The sequence below is a fragment of the Zingiber officinale genome, chromosome 6A, assembly GCF_018446385.1.
Source record: "Zingiber officinale cultivar Zhangliang chromosome 6A, Zo_v1.1, whole genome shotgun sequence".
Taxonomy (NCBI): domain Eukaryota; kingdom Viridiplantae; phylum Streptophyta; class Magnoliopsida; order Zingiberales; family Zingiberaceae; genus Zingiber; species Zingiber officinale.
The window spans coordinates 60741625-60768466 of NC_055997.1; the positions used below are offsets into that span (position 1 = coordinate 60741625).

Here is a 26842-nt window from a genome sequence, read left to right on the forward strand (position 1 = left end):
GTGTCTGAAAAAACGTTGTTAAAGGCACTGTTGTTAAAAGTCTGCTCAACGACAACACTTTTAAAGTGTTGTCGTTTGTAGCAAAGACAACACTTTAAAAACGTTGTGTATTTTTTGCAAAAACATCATTATTACAATGCTTTAAAAGCGTTGTTGTTTTTGGCAAAGACAACACTTATGCAACGCTTTAAAAGCGTTGTCTTTTTTAAAAAAAAATAAAAAAAAATCTATTTACAAAATTATTTTTTTATATTTACAAAACTATTAATTTTCTTTTACCATGTCCAAATTCGAATTTGACATATAAAATAACATTAATTAGCTCAGCTAATGATTTCAAACTCGTAGCAAACAATAGAATTCAACTACAAAGTATTAGTATTTACAGGAGAATTCAACTATACACAAAGACTGAATATTTCTGTTTCAAAGTAGATAGTGACATTCAAATTTAAAATAAAAAAAAAAGCACAAAATAGCTAGCTGGCCTCGAAGACAACGATCTGCATGCTTACTTCTACTAGATATATTGATCAAAATGGATTGACGGCTTGAGACTGGGACAAAACACCTACCACTTTGTATCTGTCACAGAAAACAATACCATCAGTATTATGCAAAAGAAATTTTCGGTGGTAATAGCTGAAAATAAAGGTCACAGTTCACACCATACAATAATTTTTAAGAAAAAAGAATTAAGCATAAAATAACGGGGAATAGAGCAAATGAAAAATGCATGTGCTACTTTGTTTCCGCCATGGAAATATAGCAAAAAGAATAGCATAATTGGAGATGCTAGGGAAACCATTGTGAGACGTAAATACATAATTAGAGATGCAGTGCAAAAAGAACAGCATATATTTCATTTGAGTTCTTACACATGAACTAAAGTCGAAATCAGCATATGTTCTGATTTCTTTGGTTTGCAGAACTTGTAGCTTTATCAAACACAATTTGACTTGAAATTTTTCAATAGCAAATGTAGTTTTCCGATGTACTAAACTATACATATAAAATATAGCTTTGATTCAAGAGTGCAAAGAAAAGATTTAAAAATTCAACATGTCAACATGAAGATAGCAAAAAACCATTTTTGAACCAGTAAATATGGTATTTTCTACAAGATATTACCATGTTTACTGCTACAGCTAATAGTTAGATATGGTTGGTAAGATTTTGACTCTGTATCATAGCCATCCAAAATATAAAAGCAGTGCCGTTAATTTTCATCATGATTATGGTATTGTCTATGGTTAATAAGTAAAGTTATGAATGTAGTACTAATATTTGGATTCGTATTTGATTGAAAACCATTTCTTATCCAACCCACTATCTCCTTTTCCATCAAATCACTAGAAGGAAGCTAATTAACATGCAATTCGGACCGCAACCCTGAATAAATCGAAAATCTTAATTATTACTTGAAACTCATGATTCTTTTGCACAAAACAACATCCATATGCTTGATAAGATGTCGTTCTTCCTTCTTTACACATCAGTACAACAGTCATTTTTAACCAGTAAATATGGTATTTTTGAACCAGTAAACATGTTAACCATAGTAAATCATGTGAAATATGATATTATTACCACCTATATACTATTAAATACTCACCACCTTCAGAATTGCCATAGTAGCCCTTTTCAATCTTCAGAATATAAGGTCACCAATGGCGGAAATGACTTGTGCCGATCCTAAGCCATCTGTGGATGCATGGTTGAACCTTAGACCAATGAGGAACCCACCACATGTGAACTTAGTAACCTGTTGTTTTAATGCAAGCACCAAAGTTACTTAGGAGCAGATAACCGCAGCATTGCAACATCCAATTGATCCTATTATTCTCTATGATGACGCAGAAGTCATGCTTAAAGCTAAGAGAGTTAGTTACACAAATGGTAATCTCCATGATTGAGGCATAAATAAATTAATGTAAGCATGGTCTGATTTCTTTTCTAGCATCAATGTGGATTCTTGTTGAAGAAGATAAGCATAAATTGGAGACAAGAACAAGACATGAGTTTCAACTACTCGAGTCTGCAATGCTAGTCGGAAATACTCTAGCTCTTGTTCTGGCAAAGAGAATGTCTGAATTTGAATGCAAAAACTAAGTTGATTTAGAGCTCACGTTATTTTTTTCTCTTTTCTAAAAACAAAATTCCAAAACAGGATATATTTACGAGTAAATCTTGATGATATATTAGAGAAGTTGGATGATTTGGATAATCTCTCAATTAAGACTACAAGGTTGAACTTAGATGGTTCGTTCAACAGAACTAATGGTTCGTTGAGGAAGAAAAGAACAAGCTAGTCATCAAACCAGTTGGGTTCCACTGTTCTTGTCATTTCTTCAAAAACCTTACTGCTACAGTTTCAATGTTTCAGCGGTGGATAACCACTGTTTCAGCAGATTATCATTAAGGATAAACAATGTAACTTAGATTGAAATTTAGGATGAGTTATGAACTTTGACCCGATCGAAGTCCTTCTTGCTTCCAAATCTAGAACTAAAGATCCAGGGGTTTGAATCTTTCTAGCAATAGATCGATTTGAGAAGCAAACTAGTAACAGATCTGGAGCATTCAAGTGAATCAAACAAAGATTTCAGGTTATTCAATTTCTATTCCGCTTGATCTAGCAAGAATGAAGCCGCGGGTTTGTACAGTCCTAAATTGCGTTGGCTCTCTGTTTTTTTTTCATTTCTAAATATAGTAAAATTGCTTACCTGAATCATCATCAAGGTATTGGCAGGACTGGTCTCGAGTTCGGTGTAGGGTAGGATGTCGTTTTGCTCGAGCATCATGGGGCGCTCCAGATAGTTGACGTCGGCGAGGCTGCAGTTGGCGAAGGCGGCCACGAACCAGATGCCCTCCCCGGTGCACTCGATTCGAGGCTCGCAACCTTCAATCTACATGATCCGGCCGGCGATCGGGTAGTACGGGACTAGGGCCCAGGCCAGCGCCTCGCAGATGACCTCGGCGGGGTTCTGGCCGTGGTTGTAAATGTGGAGGGAGTCGACGAGGCCGCGGTGGGTCGGGTATAGTCCGATCCAGTCGAGCGTCAGCGATCCCGGAGGCGTAGGCTCCGCCGGCCGAACATAGCCCTCAGAAGTCTTCGTGACGGTGAAGGTCATGTGCTCCGCCGCGGGCTCTCCGACCTCGGCCTTCCCCGCGACCGTGATGGAGAAAGCCCCCTCGCAACCTCCTCCCTTAGCACCGAGAAGAATCCTTGCTTCTTCTCCCCACGACCGTGATTAGGGCATTTGCGTGAAGGAATTCAGAAGAGAGGAGGTTCGCGGAGAGGAGTTCGCCGGAGAGGGGTTTGCTGGAGAGGACGTGAGAGGAGGAGTTGGAAGGAGAGGGCGTGAGAGGGGTTCGGGAAGATAAGGAGGAGTTGTGAGAGTAAAACCTAAGGGTACTTGATCCAACGGTTTGTATTATCCCAGATTTAGATGAGGGTTTAACAATACACAACGCTTTTTAAAAATCGTTGTCGTAGACACTAAAAAAATACTAATAGACAACGCTTTTCGAAAAGCGTTGTGTTTGACCCATAAAAATCACTAATAGACAACGATTTTTAAAAAAACGTTGTCTATTAGTAAGAAAATAAAGAAATAGACAACGCTTTTCACTAAAAGCGTTGTTAAAAAGAAAAAGACAACGCTTTTTAAAAAAAGTGTTGTCTTTTAAGTGTTGTAAAATATCAATTTTCTTGTAGTGTTTACTTCCTCCTCAAAAAACTCGAGCCTGTGGCACATGGCCAGACTCTCCATCTAGTACTGCGGACAAGCAAGAAGGGGTTAGCGCCGAGAGGAAGTAAGTTAAGAAAGTACAACAAAGGGAACACTTACCCCAGTGGACATCTGGGTGTGGTTGTTCGCGAGCACGCCCGGAGGCATCATCGCCGCACGAGCTCGGGCGTCCTCCCAGATCTTAGTGAGTGGTCCCTAGATGATTATCTGATGCTCGGGGCCTCGAGACCCTGCGCTCGGCTCGCTATATTCTTCGATGGGCAGATGGAGGATCGCCGTTATGTGGCGTTGGCCCCTTGAGGTCGATTACGACGAGGTCACCCAATCGGAAGGGCGAGACGCGGACGTCGGATGGATGCGAGACTTCTGAACCTTGGAGGGCTTCGAAGGTGGTAGCATGAAGACTACTGGAGGTGCAGTGAGGGTTCCCTACAGTAGCTCAGCTAATGAGGGAGTCCAGTCAGATGATGTAGCAGCCACAGTTTCTGGAATGGGGGTCGACATCTCAACCTGCTCTACAGTCCTCACCCCCGAGGAAGCGGAATGCGACGCCTTTTTCGGCGAATCAACGACTCTCTTGAGGAAGCCGAGCCTGACTCTCCCTCAACTTGGACAGATTTCAGCCACTTGGGAGGCTGTTGCGAACCCTCAGCCGCCCCAATACTAGGAGTCCGGCTGGTCGTCCCTTCGCCCACCACAACGGGCTTCTCCTCGCTCACGCTGAGCGGATCTCCTGTGAGTCGATCGCCTGCAGGCCGCGGCTCGACAGTTCTTTGATGACCACCGCATTGATCACGACGTCTTTGAGCTTCGCCCTACCGGCCAAACGTGCTCGCATCATGACTTCGGCTGCAAAAGAGAAAGAGAAATCAGTTAGCAGTAAAGGAGGAATTAGAGAAGCTTCACACCTAGGCTGGTCGGTAGCCGGGTGCGGATCGGACTCAGGCTGAAGATATAAAAAACATCCTCCAACAGCAGCTTATGGATGTCGTATTTCTTACCAGCTAGCATAGAAGCTGCGTTTAGGTAGTCCGATCGGCTCTTGTAGCTCTTCAGGGGAGGTTGAGGCGCCACTTCAAGCTGCCAGCTAGTCGGGAAGTCTGGCCGCTCGGGAAGGCGCATAAAGAAAAAATATTCCTTCTAGTGCTTGTTGGAGGTTGACATCTTGTCGAAGAATACTGAACCGACTCGAGACTGGAAGAGGAAAGTCCCTGGATCGGACAGTTTAGAGTGATAAAAATAATGGAGGATCCAGGGGTAAGAGGAATGTATTGCAGACGGAATTGGACGATGACTCCGCATAGCAACCGAAAGGAGTTCGACACAAGTTTTGAGGAAGGGAAATGCTAAAATATTTACAAACTGCTGGAATAAAAGGATGAAGGGGAAACTGCAGACTGACGATAAATTGGTCTTGGAAGAAACAAAGGCAGTCGGTCGGTGGAGAATTGGGCCGAGCAGACGGAGAAGGCAGAACGATCTGATGGTCAGGAGGGATTTCAAAAATATCTTGCAGGCTCTCAACGTCGCCCCATCAAAGCTAGACTCCATGAATGTGTACCAGGGTCCAAGGACAAAGGCAGACGACTGCGAAGAATTTGTCATCACGAAAACAAAAACAAAAAAAAGGTTAAGGGGGAGAAATGCGATCGAAGAGAAAGGTTGCTGGAATGTCGCCGGAACAGAAAAAAAGGTCGAAAAGCACGAAGGCGACCGCGATTGGAAGAAAGCTTACTGTGAAGGAGGTCGTCTCGGAGCGAGGGATGTATCGGAGCAGAGGATTGCCGGAGAACGAAGAAAACAAGAGCAGATGGGCGTTGGAGAACTCGAACTCGAAGAAGTGTGTGAAGGAAGCGATGCGGCGGGCTTCTAAGCCTCAGGCTCCGCTGACTGGAGCCGTCTAATCTAGGTCACGGAAACCCAGGCCAAGATCTCACTTTTGAATTCAAACAGCCAAACATCACATCACGCCTGTCACGTCAGGCGTGCGGCGGTAGCGGGCATGACACATAGCACACCACCACGGGTCGACAATTAATGCAGGCATGAGAGGGTGCTCATCCTTAATGAGCGGGGATTTGCACGGTTCCTAAGAAATTTGGATGACTTTAGCCTGGCTCGCACTCGCCTGAGATAACCCAAGGAGAATTTTTACAAGTGCAAACTTTCGTCGTGCCGATCGGATTGAGGGAGCATACTTATGCTCGAGCGACAAGCTTCAACAGGCCGATCGACGAGGATCGGTCTTATCCCGATCAGGAGATCACCACCCCGTGTCAAAGGCCGATCGGGAGGAAACCTACTTGGATAATTGTCCAGTCAGTCGGATTACAACCTCTTTCGACTAGATTTGAGGGGGAGAGTTGTGATGCGATGATGATGAAGGGTCCCATCCCGCTACCACGGTGGAGGTCAAAATCAAGGTGGTTAACGCGCATAGGGCATCGGTTGGTCAAGCGAAGCACGCCCCCGACAGGGAAGAAGGATCTGATCCACTGTCGCCCTCGACACGGGGAGCATTCAAAACAACCGACGCTCAATGGAGAACGACGCGCAGAAGCCGAGCCGAGCGGCTATCTCGCTCGATAAGGCAGCAAGCCCTAGTATCGACAGACTTCAACTTCAGCAGAGCGGCTATCCCGCTTGACCTGATAACAGAATCGACATTAACCGAGAACGCGGACAGTGGACTTCCGCCTGAGTGGCCATCCCGCTCGACCCAGCAATAGAGAATGTGGCAGTGGACTTTCGGCCGAGCGGCTATCCTGCTCGGCTCGACAGCAGACAACATAGGACAATAGAATTCCAACCGAGCGGCTATTCCGCTCGACCAAGCAACAGACACAGCAGACTATCTTTTGATATCCTTTTGGGAGCTAGTGTCGCTGACAGGCGGCATGGTCATATAGAGGATAGTATGGTGGAAGCTTCCACTATTATTTCAGAGATATGCTCGGCCCGTTAAGGTACTGTGTTGGGAACACTTTACGAACATGTCTTTTCAGGGGGAAGCTTCGAGATGCGTGCTCACATGGGGAAGTGTGCACGTGCGCTACCGAAACTTTATATAAAGGGGAGTCCAAGTATCAACGGAGGTACGCGTTACATGCGATATTTACGGTTGCGCTACAGTTCTCGTTGCTTATTATTATTGCTTTACCGGAGACTGACTTGAGCGTCAGAGGGCCATCGCTGGGGACCTCTTCCTTGTCTCGGTACTGACGTTAGCTATGTTGCAGGTCGGAGTAAAGTCCACAAGAGGTCAGCGAGAGCGCTATATCCCAGCATCTATCTCAACGACTTTCAGATAGGATCAAAACCTAATCAATCACCCTTAATGAGACTAACTGAATATATCATATTTATTTATACGTCCACTCATGTCTATTTATAATTTTATTTACTCTATATATATATAATATTAATTAATATTTATAATTATATTAGTATTTTAAATTCTATATTTTTATTTATATAAAAATAATAATTTGATAAAACATAAGTAAATATTTAATAAAAATATAAATAAATAAAAACATTAAACGGGACAGGGGGCTTGCATATCAAGAGGAAGAATGTAAATTATCTTTACCGTTTATTTTTTTTAAAAAATATAAATCCGATTTTAAAAATTTAAGATTAATTTATAAAAAAATTATAAACTCATAGTATAACCATGTGTTATAAACTCCTAAATGAACCAAGTATTCGTTAACAAGTTTGGTGTTCGGTTTGATAATAGCTTGTTTATATTCATTGAATATACATAAGATTAATTAAACAAACAAGTTTGAACAACTCGTTAAGTTAAACAAATAAACTTGAATACATATGTGTTCAATTTATTAACGTTCGTGAACAACGTTCATGAATAATGTTCACGAACCATATTCATTAATAAAATTTTTTTCAATACGCTAAATAAATAATAAAATAAAATAAAATAAAATATAATAAATAAATTTAAATTATCAAACTCAATAACTAATCAAACAATTAAAAGTTTCAAACAATCAAACAAGCTTAAATTGAGAGTTTGATAATATCTAAATAAACTAAGCTCGAACCAAACTTAAACCAAACTTGAATTGAGAGCTTGATAATATTTAAACGAATCAAACTCAAATCAAGTTTCAAACAAACTCAAGTTCATAAAAACTAAATCAAGTTAAATTTAAATATTCATTTCAAAAATTTAATTCATTTTAAACTCGATCCGATTCAATTCAATTTAATTATCAAATTAAACAAACTTAAACCCATCAAAACTCGACCCAACTAAGATTTATTTACCGCCCTAGGGCATCTCCAACTGCGGTTAATTATATCGTGGTGTGTAGAGTCTGTAGACGCTGCTGCACACCGTTCAATTACCGCCACAGATGCACATTCTGACATATTTTTTATTTTTTCTAATGCTAGCGGTTATTAAATGGTGTGTGGACAGTATTGTACAACGGTGGGTGGATTTTTAACTCTTTGTTTGGCCCCATAAAAAAATGGAGTAAGACATGAAGCTGATTTTGATATTTCGAACTCAGTTTTTTAATTTTTGACACGTAACAAAGAGAAAAAAAATGAAGAGCTGAAAAAACCTACATTGTGGATGCTGTTCGATCCTACCAAGCGGAACTCCCTCTGGGTCCCACCTTTGACTGCCCAATCATATCGTAGAAACTGGAGTTCGGATAGCTGACAACGCACGCGACGTGAGAGGATTATCGATAGAGCGGTTAGACGGATCAATCCGTGACGAAACGGGTCGGTCCATGACGGACTAACCATTTGGTGGGACGGGACGGATTAATCCGCTAACTTGACGGGTTGAGAAATTTTCAATCCAATCCATTCTAAGACGGATTATGGATTTGACGGATCAACCCGTAAGATAATAAAAAATTTTAAAAAAAAATTAAAAAATATTTCATATCTTCAATATTTTACTTCGAAATTTTTTTTTTATAATTAAATGTACACATAAACATGTATTTTAAATATAAATAAATAACGAGTACTTATGTTGAATGAAAACTACTATTTTTATTTTAAAATTATAACAAAGAAAAATAATAAATTGACTTAAAACTTAATTTATATGTATTTTTCAACACGCGGGCCAACCCAAACCCGAGCGGGCCAACCCAAACCCGAGCGGGCCAACCCGAGCGGGCCAACCCGAGCGGGTCGTGGGTCTAGGCGGGTCGGCCCACGATAGACTTAAGTTGATAAAATTTTAATCCAACTTACTTAAATTGTTTGACGGAACGGACCAATTCGACGGGTCCAATCCAAATTGACCACTCTAATTATCGGCAAGCGCATAAGTCCAGCGCGAGGCGCAGGCAGCGGCGCTTGTGGACCGCATAGCGGTCGTGGTGGGGACGCCCCCCATCGCGTTGCCCTCTGCTGGCCTTTCGCGTAGAAAAGCGGCCCGGGGTGGGGGAGCCCGCAGAGAAAGAGGGCGGAAAGCGGAGACGGCGATGGATGTGGTGCTCTGCGATGAATTAGTGCAGGAGATTCTCCGGCGACTGCCGTCCGCCGACGCGCCCTCCGTCTCCCTCGTCTCCAAGCGGTGGCTCTTCCTCCTCCGCTCCTCTACCACCTCCCTCTCTCTCTCCGTCCCCCCGAATCTCCCTAATTCGCCATCGCTCTCCTCGATCCTCGCCCACTACTCTTTCCTCTCCGAGCTCACCGTCGTCTCCAATCGCAAGGAGGAAGAAGAGGCGGAAGGCGGCGCCGATGACCTATTGTTCGCTATTGCTTCCGCCGCTTGCTCCCGCCGCCTCACCCGATTAAGATTCATCCCTGCCGCTCCGGTTTCCCCTTCCGCGCTTCAATCCAGCGCCACCGCCTTCGCCTCCCTCACCTCCCTCCAGATCGCCTCCCTCTTTCCCCTCTCCTTCTGCTGGCTCTCCTCCCTCCCCTTTCTCAAGCGTTTCTCCCTGGTCCGCTCCCGCCCCAAACGCCGCCTTACCCAAGAACCCTTTCCCGATAATGATGACAGCGGCGGCAAAAACCCTATCGTCATGCTGCCGATGGAGAGTTTGTCGTTGTCTGGCATCTACGCCACAGATCGCGGGGTCTCCTGGCTTTGGCGCCGCTGTGGCAACCTCCGGTGGCTGCAGTTACGTGCTTGTGAAGGAACCGGCGAATGCGCCTCCTCCCTCGCCTTCCCCCTCTGCCTCCCTGGCCTCCTCGGCCTAGAGCTTCGCACCTGCCGCTCCATCGCCGACCGCATCCTCCTCCTGGCCGCCGACCGATGTCGCGACCTCACCTCTCTACTCCTCTACGATGGCGGCAGCCGCGATGCCCTCCACCACTTCATCCAACGCCGCGGCGCCGCACTCCACACCCTCGACCTCCGCCTCCCTCTAGACCTCCACAACGACCATCTCTTCGCCATCGCGGTTGAGAACGGCTACAATTCCGACCGCCTCCGCCGCCACTGGCTCTCCTCCCTCCGCCTCCACAGCTGCTGCCTGGTAACCGGAGACGGGCTCCGCTCCCTCGCCCTGTCTCCTGCCGGCGCGGCAATTGAAGAACTCGCCCTGGTGAACTGTGACGTGGTGGAGAGGGAGTCCGGTCTGCTCACCTTCCTCAGCCAGAGCATGCAGCGGCTCCGGAGGCTTGACTTGTCGCACAACGAGACGCTGACAGATAAGGAGGTGGGATCAATGCTGGCTTCCTGCCGGAATCTAGTGGAGATCAGACTCAAAGGTTGCAGAGCACTAACAGGCGATTCCTTGAATTCCTTGCTCAAACACCGTGGCAAGCAAGTGCAGTTGCTAGACATTTCTCGATGCCCAGCCATTGGAAACGAAGCTATTGAGAAATTTGCAACCAACGCCAGCCGACTGTGTCAATTGATAATCGAGGAGGACAAGCTGACTGAAGCAGCTAGAGCTTGGGTATCTCGAAAGGCCATTAAAATTGGTTGATCTTGCAAATTTCAACCTCAACAAGGTACACTATTCAAGCTTAAAAAGATCCTAATTTATCTTTCCTAGAGTTGTCTATTCTGTAAATAAAAATCTCAGCTTCATACAATGAACTTGATTTCTATGAATATATTACATATCACCACTTCAATTACCATACTATGTTATTAAAGTGTTAGAAACAATTATCTTTCTTGTCTAGGAACCTTGATTCTCTTTAAAGATATTATAAGTGTGGCTTACAAGAAAGAATTCTACCTTATTGTAAATTGAAGTAGTCGTTCAGATTATCTGATAGACATAGCCAAAGAGTTTCCAACCTTCTTGTTCTTTGAAGGGAAAAAAAGAAGCAATTTTGCTCTGTTGGCGATGAACATAGTCTGCTTGAAGTTGACTTTGGAAACTCAAATCGTAATGTTTCCTTGATCATGAAGAGAGCATGATCTTGAAAGCATTAGTTGGAGTTAATTTGGATCAAGAATAGTAATGATAATGGAGCGCAATTAGAAGCATGGTGCAGGAGTATATGGTGAGAAGGAATAAGGGAGAGCTGTGGATAAAGACAATTGACTTATGCTTTAATATCACTTTTGTTTGGTTGAATGTCACACATTTCCTTAAGTCCCAATTCATATGTAGATATGAACAGAGATTTTTTAATATTGGTAATTATCATTTAAGGACAATATGAACAGAGATTTTTTGATACTAAGTTGAGTTAATCTTGGTCCACTTCGACAACATTATATCAATGGAGATATACTTAAAACCTTGTAAAAAGAAAAACCATGTGAAATTTCAGCCAAGTTTATCTGTGATTTGGAAGAAGTTTCATCTTCCATATTTAAGTTCGTTGCCCACATTCGAAATGAATCTGCAAAACCGCTTGGCATTGTTCTTTTAGGAGTTCTTTTGTTTCTAATAGTTGCAATGCTTCATATTGTGAACTCGTATTTGTGTTTAACCTCTATTGCTAATGTTTGTTGAAACTTTTATTTAATTTATGTCATATCAAACAAGTAGAAAATTTTCCCAATAGCTCCCTTCTCGTCTCTTAAATCTTGCAATTGTCGAACTTCGATTTCTCTTTTATTTCATCTTTTACTAAGCAGAATGTTTTTCTTGACGATACTCTTTTTTTTTTTTTTGTTAGTTTTCGTCTATTGCCTTTGTCAAGCCTAGTTCAGATCCTCTGTTCTTATTTCTCTCTGTCCCCGTATCCCACTGCCGATCGGACGGATTAGATTAAATCTCAAAGATGATTTACACATCACGAGTATACTGCATATATTTTAAAGATACAAATCATCTTTGCGATTTAATCTAATCCGTCCAATCGACAGTTGGACACGGGGACAGAGAGAAATGGGGACAGAGGATCTGAACTATTGTCAAGCCTCACTTGCAGTGGAGTTTAAATTTTAACTCTTTTAATGACTTTTGAATAAAAATTGAGTTATCTTTCTTCATTCTTTTCTTCCAATAAAATAATTTTCTTTCCTCCACAAAAAAAGGTAGAAAATTTTTCTCTCTTACACACACACATATATATATATATATATAGAATCTTGATCTCCTGCGCGACGCGCACAGTACGCGATTGTGCGCGCGCGTCGCGCAGGAGATCAAGATTTGTTTTTTAAATTTTTTTTATTTTTTAATATTTTAAACTAAAAAAAACAATTAAAAAAATTAACATTTCCATATATAAATTTCTAATACATTAATATATCCCCTTAACATATTACAATACTCAATAAATACTTAAATTAATTTTATTTTAATTTTTTTTTAAAACCAAACACTATAATCTAATTGGGAAATCTGAACCCCAGAGGTAAAATCTAAAAAATAAAATTGCTTTGATACTATAACCCAAAGCTTGAACCCTAGAGGTAAAATCTAAAAAAAAAATGACTTTGATATTATAACCCAAAGTCTGAACTCTAAATAGCTTTGATACTATAACCCAAAGTCTGAGCCCTAGAGGTAAAATAAAAAAAAATAACTTCAATACTATAACTCAAAGCCTGAACCCCGAAGTGTTTTTATTGGTTTTCGTTGTAATTTTTATCTTTTGTAGAAAACAAAATTATAAGGCGGAAAAATAACACAAAAAATGGGTTTTTTTTATGATAATTGTGATCTTTTTATAATTTTTTGTGATTTTTAAATTATATCTTTCTTCTGATTTTTTAAATAAATATAAATATCTTATTATTTTATTAAGAATATGCCCCTCTACTAATTAATTTAAGTGAAACCCAAAATGAAGTTATATCAATATCTTTTTTTCTTTTCACATCGAAAATAATTTCAAGGTTTATTAATAATTTTCATAAATGCATTGGATCTATTACGGTGTATTATTGGAATTTTTTTCATTCATTAATTAGTGATCTAGAGCTCGATATTCAGCTGCGACGTATTATTGAGAATTTTTTTTTTATTAATTAATCCGGAATCTGGAGTTCGAGACTAAGTTCGACGTATTATTGAGAATTTTTTTCATACTTTTCTTGACTTTTTGGCTAAGATGAAGTATGATATTAAAATAATTTTTTTATATGAGGGAGTATATTACAGTAGCTTGCTGCTGAGATTCTTGAGAGTCATCTTAGTATTGCATTATTGTAGCTTGGGTTTGGTTCATCCTTATCCAATTTATGAGCGATCTTTTGACTAAGATGAAGTGTAGTATTAGTTCTTATAAATTTAATCTATGATATAAAAAATTAAATTATTTTTTTTACGAAGGAGAGTTTGTTATCTGCACATGTTCCTATATTATATTATACATGCAACTAGGGGCAGAACCACGTATAGCTTTGGTGGAGTAGTTGCTCCACCTTAATTTTTTGTAAGTACCCTTAGAGGTATATAAAATTATAAAAATATTAGAGTCTTGTTCCATTAAAAAAAATGAGTAGGGGCAATATTTAAAAATTAAAATTATATTCTATATGCCAAATTTTCTTTCCTCATATCTCTCACTGCATTGACTCACTTGGTATAAGGGGTCTAGCTCATGTAACGTGTGTGCATGATCGCTAGTATATAATTAAAAATCATGTCAGCATACCTGGAAATAATTTTAAATATTATCTTATTTATAATTGAGTGGATCATTATTATCAACAACAATCTCAAGATATATATATTGGAGCAAAATATGATAATGCTCCTCCAGGTGGGCCCAGTATTGCTGGTACCTCGGTTAGATATAGGCAAATAAATTAAGAGATATTTTGCCCATTAAAATTATTTATCCTCAATGATCTCCAACTCCATTAATAGATCCAGTAATTTAACATTATGGTCTCAAAAGAGAGAGAGAAGGGATGCTCCAAATTTTTCCTTGGCCTCTTTATCAAATGCATCATCTCCTAAGTACATGTGAAAGAATGCCCTGCACAACAATTCATTCTTCACCTTGCTCACCAACTCATCTGTCACTGCATCAAATGAACAAAACCCACACATAAAAAAAGGAAGCAATTATTAATCAATACATTCAACTAGAAGGGATTAGTTGGATTTGGGAGAGTGAAATGGAATAATTCATTCTTTTTGATGATTTATTTCAATACTTGGATGCATAAATAATTTGAGTGAAATGACTTATTTTGGTTCTAGTTGTTCAAGAGATAGAAGGTCTGGTCTCCCTCCATCTTTATTCAAATATAATATAATAGTATTTAATAAGTCATCATTTGGTAATTAAAATAGGAATAAAGAAAATAAATTAATGAAGTAAATTGATCAAATCAAGCAAAGAAATAGCTGGGTCAATTGAGCTAGTTGGATAAGAAACTAAGTTAAGATTGAGCAAATCAATAAAGACAATGCGGTGGGTGTGTCAATCAAGAGAAACGTGTTATTCGAGTCAACTTTGTAGGTCGGGATGGACATGCCAATCAAATTATGTTGAGTATCAACCAAGTCAGATGCCTCAAGTGTACAGGATGACTGGACCTTTTGTTTGCAGCACATAATCAGGGAACCTAGTGATTTCGATGACTGTTCCAGCAGGCAACTTCATGCTATCCTTCGCAGCTCCCAGAACCCTGTAACAAAACTGTTTATGATCAGTAAGTAGTTCTAGAAATAGATAACTGTCTATGTTACTCGACTTCGAATACAAACATCCTCATACATAGTTATTAGTTCCTCATCGGTTCGATCGCTGGTGAGCTTCTTTAGTGATGCTCCAAGTCCTTCATCAAAGTTCTTCTTCACAAGGCTCATGGTGAGGCCACCAAAGACTATCACCAGCCTCACAACCATGCCAACATCACTGTTGATCACTGATTCATACATTTCCTTTGTGGCCATCTCTGTCGCCTCCCCATGTTTGGGCCTTAGCAGTTGCTTCAACCCTGCAATGTCACCATAAATTCCTGCAATAATAACAAAAAAAAGTTCCAGTCACTTCACATGAAGCCAAAGTTCTGAAGACAAATTGTCATAAAAATGCATTTAATATCACCGAAGGCATAGATGTTTAATCCAAATCCCAGAATCTTCTTTCTCCTCAACCCAGTGGCTTGCAGCTGCATGCCATTAGGCAGCTTGACAGGGAATGGGACACCAGTTTTGGGCTCCACTTCCATACCATCCTTCTCCTTCTCCATTGTTAGCTTTGTTGCAGCCTCATCTCCTGCCGTTTTCTGCTCATTCTCCTCTCTGGTTTCTTCTTGAACCAGCTCAGCTTCCATTGTTGTGGGAGTAGTGAGGGAAGGCATGCAGATGAATTAATTTATAAGGAGGTAGTGTTCAGATGGGGAGTGGGGAGGAGTTTAATTGATTGGAAAAGCTTAACTGATTATGGTTGGGATATGCCTAGTCTGTTGACTCATTGAATGCGCATGGACATATCAAATTTAAGTTTCTGGTTGGGAGAATGATGGGAGAGTTTGAAAAGTATCCTTATGGCTCAGTTTACTATTGCCGGAGTTTGGGATGAAAAGTTAACGGGTTCAAGAGGAGGCTGCAAGTTCATGGTAGGCTCGCGAATAGGTTGCAAGATTGTGGCTATGCGACCAATGGGCTCACAAATAAGCTGTGAACTCATGGCAAGATGATTGACAAACTCGCAAGCTCACGGCCAGAGTTCACATTAGGAGCTCGAGTTCATGAACGATGGAGATGGTTGAAATATTTGAATGAAAGATATGGTGGGAGGAGACAAAAATAGTAAAACATATACATAAAGATTTATTGCCATTGAACCGCAATTGACTGCATGGTCAAACCTATACAAAGAAGTTTTATCAATCGATTTTTTCTGTTCGATTAGGTCTCTTAGGGGGATCATGAGTCTATTTACACACATATTACTAAATTGAACTAATACTATCACTAAAAGTAAAATATTATTAGGTAGATTTAATGTATTTTATATCGATAAATATATATCTATCAATTAATATTAGAGCATAATTGGCTCAAAGAAAAATTATTTTTAGACCAGATATATGTTTGAGGGCGTCCATGAGCATGCGGGGCAAAGATGTTCAGGCTAAAATTTCTCTCTATATATTTTCTTGGCATTAATTGTGAGTAATGTTTTTTCTCTTCTAATCAAGTGCAATCAGTAACGGCTAATATTAATCACATTCCTACACTTGATCAAATTTTTGCCCAATGGAAGGAGTACATCATCATTGTCTTAGATTGCATAGATTTGTACTATGCATTGAGTCATGATCATCCTATACTCCTGACTAGTGCTAGAGGGTTGAATTTGAAAAGTGGTAGATATATAATCGCACGAGTCTAAACATCATGAAGTTATCAATTCCAAAACTAATTAAGGGTTCCATAACTGAAGCTGAGGATGTTAAAACTTTCCTGAAACAACTTGCAAACCGTTTCACTTCAAATGAAAAAGGTCAAGACAACTTTAGTGTTATCAAGTCTTGTCTCTAGGGATGTAAACGAGCTGAACTGAGTCGAATAGTATTAGGCTAGAGTTCGACTCGTTTAAGTTATATTCGGGCTCGAGCTCGAATCGAGCTTATCACAAGGCTCGAGCTCGGCTCATTTTGGAATTACCAAGCTCGCGAATAGTTTGAACTTGGCTCGTTATTAGCTCGATTATCTTAGTTAACGAGCCTAACTTGTTAAGCGAGCTCGAGCTAATTTTAGAGCTCATTTTTTAGCTCGTTTTAGATCTCGTTTTGCAGGCTTGTTAAGCGAGTTTGAAAACTCATTTGAATAAATATTCAATAAACCTAACAACTAAAATAATATAAAGTCAACACATCATTGAACATGTTCGCTAGCCCTTTAATCGAGTTGAGCTTGAACTCGAGTTCATGAGGTTATAAACGAACATGTTCTTGAGCCCTTTAAACGAGCCGAGCTTTAGCCCTTTAAACGAGCCGAGCTCGAACCCTTTAAACGAGCCGAGCTTGAGCCCTTTAAATGGGCCAAGCTCGAGCTTGAGCTCGCGAGCCTATAAACGAACATGTTTGCAAGCTTACTAGTCGAATGCCCTTAAGCTCGAGCTCGACTCGATAAAACTTTCGAGCTCAAACTCGGCTCGATAAGATAAACGAACAAACTTGAACGAGTTTTTTTATCGAATCGAGCTCCAAATAGCTCGCGAACCGTTTGGTTCATTTACATCCTTACTTGTCTCAATGCGGTACAATGGAGACATTATGGAGATGTCTAATCTCGCTACAAGATTAAAGACACTAAAACTCAAGATGTCCGAGAGTATATTAGTGCACTTTATCCTGATGTCACTCCTGCACAGTTCACTCTTTTTAAAATTTCTTATAATGCTCAAAAGGAACAGTGGATATTAAATGAATTTATTGCTCAATGTGTACAAGAGGATGATAGATTGAGGAGTGAGACATCTGAAAGTATTCACTTAACATCCGCTTCTCAAGGTTCAAGCTAGAAAAGGAAAAAGATCAACATTAAGGGTAAAGATAAGCAAATTTTTGGGTTTCTGGCCATAAGGAGCAAAAGAAACAAGATCAGGAATCTCCTTGTTTCTTTTGCAAGAAAGATCATATAAAAAAACACCAACTAGCGTACTAAGAAAGGTAAGCTTCTCAATCTTGTTAGTTCAGAAGTTAACTTAGCAATTATGCCTAATAACACTTGGTGGATAGATACCAGTGCTACTACTTACATAAGTATCACTATATAGGATATTTCAAGAGCCTGTCGCTTAATAGTGAAAGATATATCTATATGAGAAATGACAAGAAAACTAAACTAGAGTCCATAGGTATTTTTAGGCTCTATTTAGGAACTGATGTTTTTTGATTTGGATTTGGATAATACATTCGTTATACCACCTTTTAGATATAGCTTAATTTCTATATTTTGCATCTTTGGACAAATATGATTATTCTTGTTCATTTCAAAATGATTTTTTTAGTATTTTTTTAAAATTTAATGTTGGTTGACAATGATTCCTTGGTTAATAAGTTATGTAGATTATATACCTTAATTTCTAACAATGAAATTATGTATAACATAAGTATAAAACACACTTTGATTAACAAGAATTCATCCATGTTGTGTCGTAGATGCTTATGACATATATCCAAATAATGTTTAGAAAAATTAATATCATATGGAATTCTCGATTTCCTTAATACGTCATACTTTGATATTTGTATAGAGTGTGTTAAGAGAAAAATAACTAACAAAAGAAATGCAAGTACATGCCGATGTAGTGATGTCTCAGAACTAAGGACCGTTCCCTGAGGGATATTAGAATGGACATACATATTTTATTAGTTTCATAAACGACTATTCATGATACAATTATTTATATCTTATTCATGAGAAGTCTCAATCCTAAGACATGTTTAAAATTTTCAAAGTCGAAATTGAAAATCAACTAGGTAAGAAAATTAATATTGTGAGATCTGACCGTGGTGGTAGATACTATGGTCGATATGACGGATTTGATGAATAATATCTTAGATCTTTTGTGAATTACCTTGCAAAGTTTGAGATTATACTTCAGTATACCATGCCTAACACTATGAGGTAGAATGATGTAGCTGAACGATTAAATCAAACCTTAAAAGATATGGTAAGAAATATGATGGTCTTTTCTTTTTTATAGGAGTTAAGACACTCAAGACCACAATATACCTTCTTAATAGAGTTCCTAATAAGACAATATCTAAAATCTCAAACGAGATGTAAATGGATAGGAAGTCTAGCATTAGACATTTGTACGCATGGGGTTGTCCAATTGAGACTAGGCCTTATATGCATGATGAAAAAAAACTTGATTCAAGGATTGTTAACTATTATTTTGTAGGTTATTCTGAAAAGTCTAGGAGAATTTTATAATCCCTCAAATAGGTCCTTTTTCCAGAGGGTAAATGCAAATTTATTGAGAATAGTGGGACACTAAGATTAAGAGCATATCTTTTGAGGTGGAAAATATTGGCGATCTTATTGAGGTTACTACTAGTGCAATGAGTAGCAGTATATATATATATATATATATATATATATATATATATATATATATATATATATATATATATATATCCTACATTTGTGGACATTGTACATCCACTAAGACTAGTACATCAAGATATACTCATGTCATCTATAATGCAATTGGAGGAACCTTCCACTCAGGTTGAGATATTGCCTTATATGGATGAGCAAGTACCTCCACCATAAGGTCTTTAAAGCAATCCACTAGGGAAAGGAGATCCACAATTGTTTGTGATTATGTTTATCTTTAAGAGCATGATTTGACAAAGAGTTGGACAATGATCCTATATCTTTCTAATAAGTCAATCAATGCTATAATTCTGATAGATGGATCGAAGCTGTGAAAGAAGAGTTGAAATCTATAAAAGACAATAACATTTGGGAACATATTGAATTGTGTATAGGAGCAAGACGTGTTGGTTGTAAATGGGTAGTTAAAATCAAATGAGATTCGCTGGACAATGTTGAGAAGTATTAAGCTTATCTTGTTGCCAATGGATTTACTTAGAAGGAGAACATCGATTATAAAGAGACTATCTTACCTGTTTCGACGAAAAACTTTCTTAAGCTAATCATGACACTTGTAGTTTATTTTGATTTTGAGCTACACAAAATGGACGTAAAAACTATATTTCTCAATGAAGAAATTGATGAAATTATATAATGGTGTAGCTAGAAACTTTGAGTCTGAGGATTCAAAGCACTTAGTATGTAGATTAAAGAAGTTTATTTATGGTATAAAGTAGACATCTTGTCAATGGTATCATAAATTAATCAAGTGATTATTGTATTTGGTTTTAAATATAACCCAATTGATTAATGCATATATACCAAGTTCAGTTGGGGTAAGTTTGTATATTTGTCCTGTATGTAGATGTCATTTTATTGGCAAATAATAATAAAAGTCTACTGCATTAAATTAAGTCATTTCTATCGGATAATTTTGAAATGAAAGAGCTTAATGAAATGTCCTTTGTGTTAGGGTATTCAGATATGTCGTGATCATTTAAGGGATATTCTTGAACTTCAACAAAATACCTTTATTGAAAAGGTATTCATATGGTATGACATGCAAAATTGTGTATCCAAAGATACACCAATGTCTAGATGTGACAGATTCAATTGTAGTAGTGTCCACGATTTGAACTTGAGATAAAGAAAATGTAAAAATTTTCTATGTATCAACTGTAGGGAGTCTCATATATGCATATGTATATACGCATCTGGATATAACGTATATAGTGGGGATGTTAGGCCACAATTCTAACTTTTGACTGTGATCAGAGGCCACAATTGATCACAATTTGATGCTAAGTTTATATTTGAATAAAGTGAAGCTCAAGTCTGGATGATCTACCAATGTGGAAATGTCATATGTATGTGGTATTTTTTATCTAACAAAATTGGAATTGTGAATTAAAGTGATGTGACTTCTGACCAAATAATTTAGTTAACTGATTGAAAGTGTGGTCTTGTGAATGCCAACAAAGTCTTTGACGTTTCAACGGAAGAAACTTTAAAATGACTTGGAGTACTTTGAATCTCATCAGACAGCTATTAATCGAACAAGTAGCTGAAACAGACTTAATTGAATTTTGTTGATAGCAAGCTGACGATGCATAAAAATAATATCAACTTACATTGGCATTCATAAGACGACACTAATTTCAATCAATTTTCTAAATTGTTTGATAATAAGTCCCTTTGCCACTAATTCAACTAGATAAAATCAAGAATTGATAAGAATGAGTAAGAAGGGCTTGAATTTATGCAGTGTTTATCGGGTTAGTGAATTGGTTTGGAAATGGAAGAATTAATTTAAAAAAGAAGAGAGAGATAAAAAAGGGAGTATCAATATCATGTTAACATTATCAGGCAACAGTTCAAGTTGATTAGTGGCTAAAGGGACTTATTACCAAACGATTTAGAAAAATGATTGAAACTAGTGTCGTCTTGTGAACTCTTATCAAACAGGGATTCAATAATAAAAAAATGCCTCATTGGCTATTTTTAATGGTCGGTTGTTTTATAAAATTTTTTATCGATCATTAAGATAAATAATTAGAAAGCGCGTAATTTACTCTCCATTTAGAAATTTTTTTTTTACAAATATATCATAACTGAGAATCGAATTATAGATTTCTAGATGACAACCTAAATATCTTATCATACCATAACTCCAGACACACCTTAACTATTCAATAAGCAATAACTATTCATGGTGATAATGACTTAGATCTATTATTTGATGAATGATTAAGTATTCAACAACATACTGATTAGCAAAGATATTTCGCATCTGAAAATATTTATAAAATAATCTAAACAATTCAATACGCTTAAACAAATTTCTCATGATATATTTAAAATGGGACAATAATCAAAAGGACATCCATTATTTAACAAATCATCATAAGAGTTCCTTTTCTAATTTATGTCAAATGGCTACTCCATTAAAAATAAACTATCCAAAATACCTTTTAATTATGGTATGGTCTAAATTTTGCCTTTATGAATCGGGTTTAGATTTTAGAATGTGAACCACAATCGACCAACTTACCTTGTTTAGGGTATTAGTGTTTTCCTTAACTCAGACTAATTCCCTACCACATTTAGTTTTTTTACAGGGATCACACGTCGACAATTCATGAAAACAAATTCGAAGGTATGCAATAGGGTGTCTCGAATAGAAGGTGAAATCAATATATTGTCATTCTGAATCTCTCATTTAAGGTTGAGAGTTTTTACAACATTAAGGGTTTAGTTTGTTACCCATTGCTGCTTACTACAAGATAATAGCAAGTTTCATGGTGGATGCTTCTACTTTGTGGGAAGCAGGAATGTTGTTTTTGATGCTCCCATAGAACCTGCTATTATCTTGTAGCAAGAAGTAATAATTATTCAATGTTTTAGTTGTCCAAATTCTTTGACTATGAACACATTAGCGATTACAAAGGTAGTTGCTACTTACTAGCTTCTATATGTTGTAGTAGCTACCTGCTAGATTCTACACATATCATCAAGGAATGGATTCTATTTTGATACCTTGGTAGCTATTATAAGTTCAATTCACGTGGTTGTAATATCTAATGTAGGTCCGTTGAACCAGCCAAGGGAAGGGGGGAATAATCTTGCAATAAAATTAGCACTTCTTTTGTTGTCTAACTTAGTAAGGACAAACACATATTAGTCGGACAAAATAAATGAGATAAAGTAAAGCAAGAGGCAGAGAGTTACTTGATCACAACTGTAACGACCCAACTTTCCCTATTTCGAGTTCTTAATGTCCTTAAAAATATTAGGAAATGCTTTTAAAATATTCTAGAGATTTTTAGAATTTTTTTGAGTATTTTGATGTAATTTTTGGAGGTCGTTTGGTATTTTTACAAAACGAAAAAGATTTTTGACAAAAAAATGTCCAAGTCAAGATTTGAACCGGAAACCTCGGGTTAAGTAGAGATTTGCTTAACCAACAGACCAGTCACGGGTTTCTTAATAAAATTTGAACCAAATGGTATTTAAGCTATAGTTGGAACATTTAAAATAAATTGACATAAAAAGGGGCATGGCTGAGAATCGAAGCCTAGGCCTTTGGCTCGATCAAAACCCAACCAACCAACTGTTCCGCAATTGTTTTATGATTAAGAAGGGAAGCGAATATATTTAAGTAATAGTTGGTGATAGAAATTTTAGGTATTAAAAGGAGAACTTAGGTTTTAGCCGAAACCTAATTTTCCTTCTCCCTCACGCGCGCGACAGCGATTTCCTCTCGGGCGAAAACGAAGACGAGGCGAAGGCTTTGTCTCCGGCGGCCGGCCAAGGGGTGAATCGGCGAGCTCTTCTCGGATTCAAGCTCGTCTCGTCAAGGAGGACGTGCGGACACGAAGGGAACGCCAAGATCGCGAACTAGCCGAAACCCTAGAAGCTTCCCTACGGTTGTAAGTCCAAGAACAGCGAGGTAAGTACTACTCACCTGTGGTAGGAGTTGCTCTGAATTCCTTTTTGGGTTTCGTTTCCTTGCTTTCGGATCTTGCTGTGCCGAGTAGAAGTATATGCTAGGGTTTGCGTTGCTGTTCTAAATTGCTGTGCTAAGGTGTGCTGTACCGAATTTGCCATGTTAGGGCATTAGGTTTTCGGATTTCTATGCTAGGGTTTCCTTTTTGAATAAGCTAGGGTTGCTGTGTTGAAATTTCTATGTTAGGTTTCCTTTTAGAAGTTGCTATTTAGATAAGTCACTATTAGATTCATCTGCTAGAGATTCTTTTATAAACAAAACTTTGGATGAAGCATGCATTTTAATTGAGCAAGTGACACTGAATCTCAAAGAATGGTCAGACAAAAATTGGATGAAATCTCCCCTCTTAATTCCTGATTTGCAAGCCAAGGATGCAATAACAACTATCATACAAGAGTTTGTACCACTGCCCATGAACAGAGATGAAACTTTATCAACTCACAGAAATTTCATCAAATCACAAAATGAGGAGTCAAAAAGAATAGAGAAGTCTAATGTAGAATATAATGTCATCAATTTGAGAAATGACAAGAATCTTAATGAACTTATGAACAAAGATCTATATAGAAATAAGGAGAAGAACAATGGATGACCACAAAAACTCAACTCCAATACTCTAGTAAGTGTCTATAGGCCACGTGTACCTTTCCCTCAATAGTTGATCACACCAACATTGGACAAGCAATTTGAATTTCTGCCACAAACTTAAAGTAAATTTGGGGAAAAGACAGACCGATGCTTTCCAAGACCTCCAATAAAGATTTCTTTTCCACAAAGGCTAGTGGGGGCTAATAACGATAAAGATTTTGGCAAATTATGTGGTAATAATTTAGTTGAATGCAAATTTGTTGACGTACTTGAAAATGTAGATTTATCTAATGATGATTGTGATGATGGAATTGATTATAAATTTTTAGACTTGCCTATTGGGGTTAAAGGTTGTTACAGTGAAATAAACTTTTTTGATGATGAGTGTGTTGAGAATGATAATTTCAAAACTGTCAGTTAAGTTGTTGACTCTCTTGCTAATGATATTGATATTGATATATTCTTTGATGTATATGATGATGTTAATGTTTTAGAAGGAAGTGTAGGGAGTTGTATTGTGAAGCAGTATCTTAAGAATCACTTTTTTGTTCCCACAACCCCTTGATACTATGAGAGAGGCAACAATTGAACAAATTATAGATAAAAGTGTAGGGACTTATATAGAGATAACAGAACCCTAAGAATCACCACTTTTAGTTACACTACCACCTGAGCCAGAGCCAGAACCATCATTTGATCAAGAAGAAGACTCATCCTCTTGTTTAGAACTTTCAGGTACCTTTCAGCAATGCAAAGTTAGTATTTCTTGTGATCTTTTAAAAAATTTCATAGAGGTACCTGTAATTAATTTTGTTGGGCGTGATTCATTTTTTGATACATTCTTTGTTAAATTCAAAATGATTATAGTTCTATGTGGGAGGTATGATTTTCTTTTGGATGTGCAAGTTTTCATAAGGCAAGAAATTGGAAGTTCAATCTGAACTATATCCGACCGCCAAAAAGAACTTTCAAGGAGACGAAGATGGAGAGAGCGGTACTACACTATATTATTCTTATGACGACAGCTGTCTTCATAATAATATGGGTCATTGGAATAAAAGTTCGAAAGTATCTTACTCCGGCCAAAGCGAGATTTAGAAAAAACCAAATAAGGGGTCAAGCTAATGACCTAAAACAAGTATTTCTTAGGAGACAATCCAAGTTCTTTCTTATTTTCATTTAATTTTTTAGTTTCTTTCTAGTTTCTTTTCTTTCTTCATAAATAACCCAACTCCTTTACTTAATTTTTCTTATTTATCTTCTTTTTATATGATTCAATGTTGTGGAGGAATGCTAATGCCAGATAGAGAGGTATCTTAAGCACATGAATGGCTCATCCATTTATAGCTCATCTCTTGGTAACTTCACTTACCTCAAAACCTCCTCCATACTATATTTCTTATTTTCATTGGGATAATGAAATATTTAAGTCTGGGGGATGTATTGGGTTTAGATTAGTATTATTTTAGGGTTTAGATTAGTTTTTCTATATTTCTTTTATTTTTTACATAATAAACACCATACATCATATCATGATTGTTTGTTCCTCACTTCAAAATACTAGCATACTTGTTCTAGATTTCATGTGGTTTATTATTACTTATAGTGCTAATATGTTTAGTGATCTATCTTTTTCTATCCATGTTAGTATGAAGTGAGAAATTTTTTACTGTAAAAGTTTAAGTTTTTCCCTTATTTTAGGATCTCCCTAAACTTTGTCTAGTTTTGATGGTAGATAACTCTGAAAATAGTCATGATTCATAGAACTTGATTAGTACTAGTGTTTCCATAGTGATTTCTCAAACTACATTTTGGTTACTATATGAGGCTCGAATCTTGTCAGCTTATTTGAAAAAAATCAAAATATCTCTACATTTGCATTCATGTGCATTTGTGTTCAAGTGTTGCACCTGACAATCACTTAGAGAGAAAAAAATATGAAAAAATGAATAAGAGATAAAAAAAAAATAGTTGTCATGAGTGGAAACTAGTGAGTTACCCCTTTGAGATCAAGTTAGGTTATTGAAAAAATAACTACTATGTTTCTCTTGATATCAAGCACACCTTTAAGACTCTTAGTAAATTGAGAAAGATGAACCATGCGAGTGGCAAGTCAATGCCTATTGCTGGGATCACAAGAAACACGGCCTTATGACGACTTAACTAGGCTTATGAATTGAAACTTAATAAATTTAGGTTGCTATTGCACTAAGCATGGAGAACTATTACTTAGGTCGTACTCAAATAAATTTTGTATCTTGCTCACTAGTGAATTCATTTGATAGGACTAAACTAATTTGCTAGAGATTACAATATACTATTTAACCACGGACATCTATTGCAATATTTTCTTGACGAGAAACAAAGGTTTAAGTTTGAGGGTGCGATGTGCGTAAGTTATATATGTTTTTAGGCAATGTTTGACCTAAAATCTCTGAATGATATGAAACAAGCACATCAATCTCCTAATGATATAAATTGTCTCAAATATCAATTACACCTAATATATATATTTTTTTCATAGTTAAATCAATTAGATGACTTTATAAATCAAATGACTTAGTGAAAAAAGTTATTGTTTGAAAATGTTAAGGTCATTTTGATATTAAACAATTATTCATCCCAGTATATTGGGTGAAATTCATGTTTGAGGTCATTTATATCATCAGGAGATCAATACAAATATATAGGAACTAGTTTTATGTTATTACAAGACCTCTAGATTTATCATTTAAATTTAAGACACATTTATTTGTATTTTTAAAAAATTACCAATTTACGATGAATCTATAAATTTGTCGCCAATTGGCGATGAATTTATAGATTCGTCACAAAAGTTTAATTTTTTAAAATATAAATAAATACTTACAAAATCAGGAAGATAGACCTAGAAATCTCAGAATGACATACAATAAGTTTCTATTTGTTCGTAACGATCTCCTAATGATATAAATCACCTCAAATATAAATTCCACCCAATATATTTTTTTCGATAATTTTTATAACATGAATGAGTTTGAAAATTTTATTTCTTATTAAAATAATTGTGAATC

General features: G+C 37.5%; 2 protein-coding genes, 1 long non-coding RNA gene and 1 pseudogene across 5 annotated transcripts; 2 read left to right on the top strand and 2 right to left on the bottom strand.

Moving 5' to 3' along the window:
• Positions 1-525: 525 nt before the first annotated feature.
• LOC121996427 lies at positions 526-3385 on the bottom strand. 2 transcript variants are annotated; one of them, XR_006116078.1, is made up of 3 exons: positions 2727-3385; positions 1616-1765; positions 526-585 (listed from the first exon to the last, which is right to left on the bottom strand). It is a non-coding gene; the product is annotated as an uncharacterized LOC121996427 (long non-coding RNA). The 2 variants fall into 2 exon arrangements; XR_006116079.1 differs by having other exon boundaries at positions 527-585; positions 1619-1765.
• A 5695-nt stretch (positions 3386-9080) lies between these two features.
• LOC121996428 lies at positions 9081-11379 on the top strand. The gene is made up of 2 exons (XM_042550402.1): positions 9081-10718; positions 11031-11379. The coding sequence occupies exon 1, from the start codon at positions 9236-9238 to the stop codon at positions 10691-10693; it is 1458 nt and encodes a 485-aa protein (XP_042406336.1). The 5' UTR covers positions 9081-9235; the 3' UTR covers positions 10694-10718; positions 11031-11379.
• Positions 11380-13203: 1824 nt separating this feature from the next.
• LOC121999037 lies at positions 13204-13351 on the top strand (annotated as a pseudogene).
• A 431-nt stretch (positions 13352-13782) lies between these two features.
• On the bottom strand, positions 13783-15437 carry LOC121993997 (chalcone isomerase-like protein 1). 2 transcript variants are annotated; one of them, XM_042548203.1, is made up of 4 exons: positions 15183-15437; positions 14850-15093; positions 14669-14760; positions 13783-14142 (listed from the first exon to the last, which is right to left on the bottom strand). In XM_042548203.1, exons 1-4 carry the CDS (start codon positions 15409-15411, stop codon positions 14015-14017), a joined length of 693 nt encoding a protein of 230 aa, XP_042404137.1. In that variant the 5' UTR covers positions 15412-15437; the 3' UTR covers positions 13783-14014. The 2 variants fall into 2 exon arrangements, with proteins under 2 accessions (XP_042404137.1, XP_042404136.1); XM_042548202.1 differs by having other exon boundaries at positions 13783-14148.
• Between the last annotated feature and the right edge of the window lie 11405 nt (positions 15438-26842).

Bases quoted from the DNA above. Each gene is read 5' to 3' on its own strand.
- LOC121993997 (XM_042548202.1), bottom strand. From the start codon at position 15,411: ATGGAAGCTGAGCTGGTTCAAGAAGAAACCAGAGAGGAGAATGAGCAG. The intron at 15,094-15,182 runs GTGATATTAAAT...TTATTATTGCAG, and splicing joins ATTAAACATCTATGCCTTCG to GAATTTATGGTGACATTGCA. The intron at 14,761-14,849 runs GTATGAGGATGT...GTTTTGTTACAG, and splicing joins GATGAGGAACTAATAACTAT to GGTTCTGGGAGCTGCGAAGG.
- LOC121996428 (XM_042550402.1), top strand. From the start codon at position 9,236: ATGGATGTGGTGCTCTGCGATGAATTAGTGCAGGAGATTCTCCGGCGA.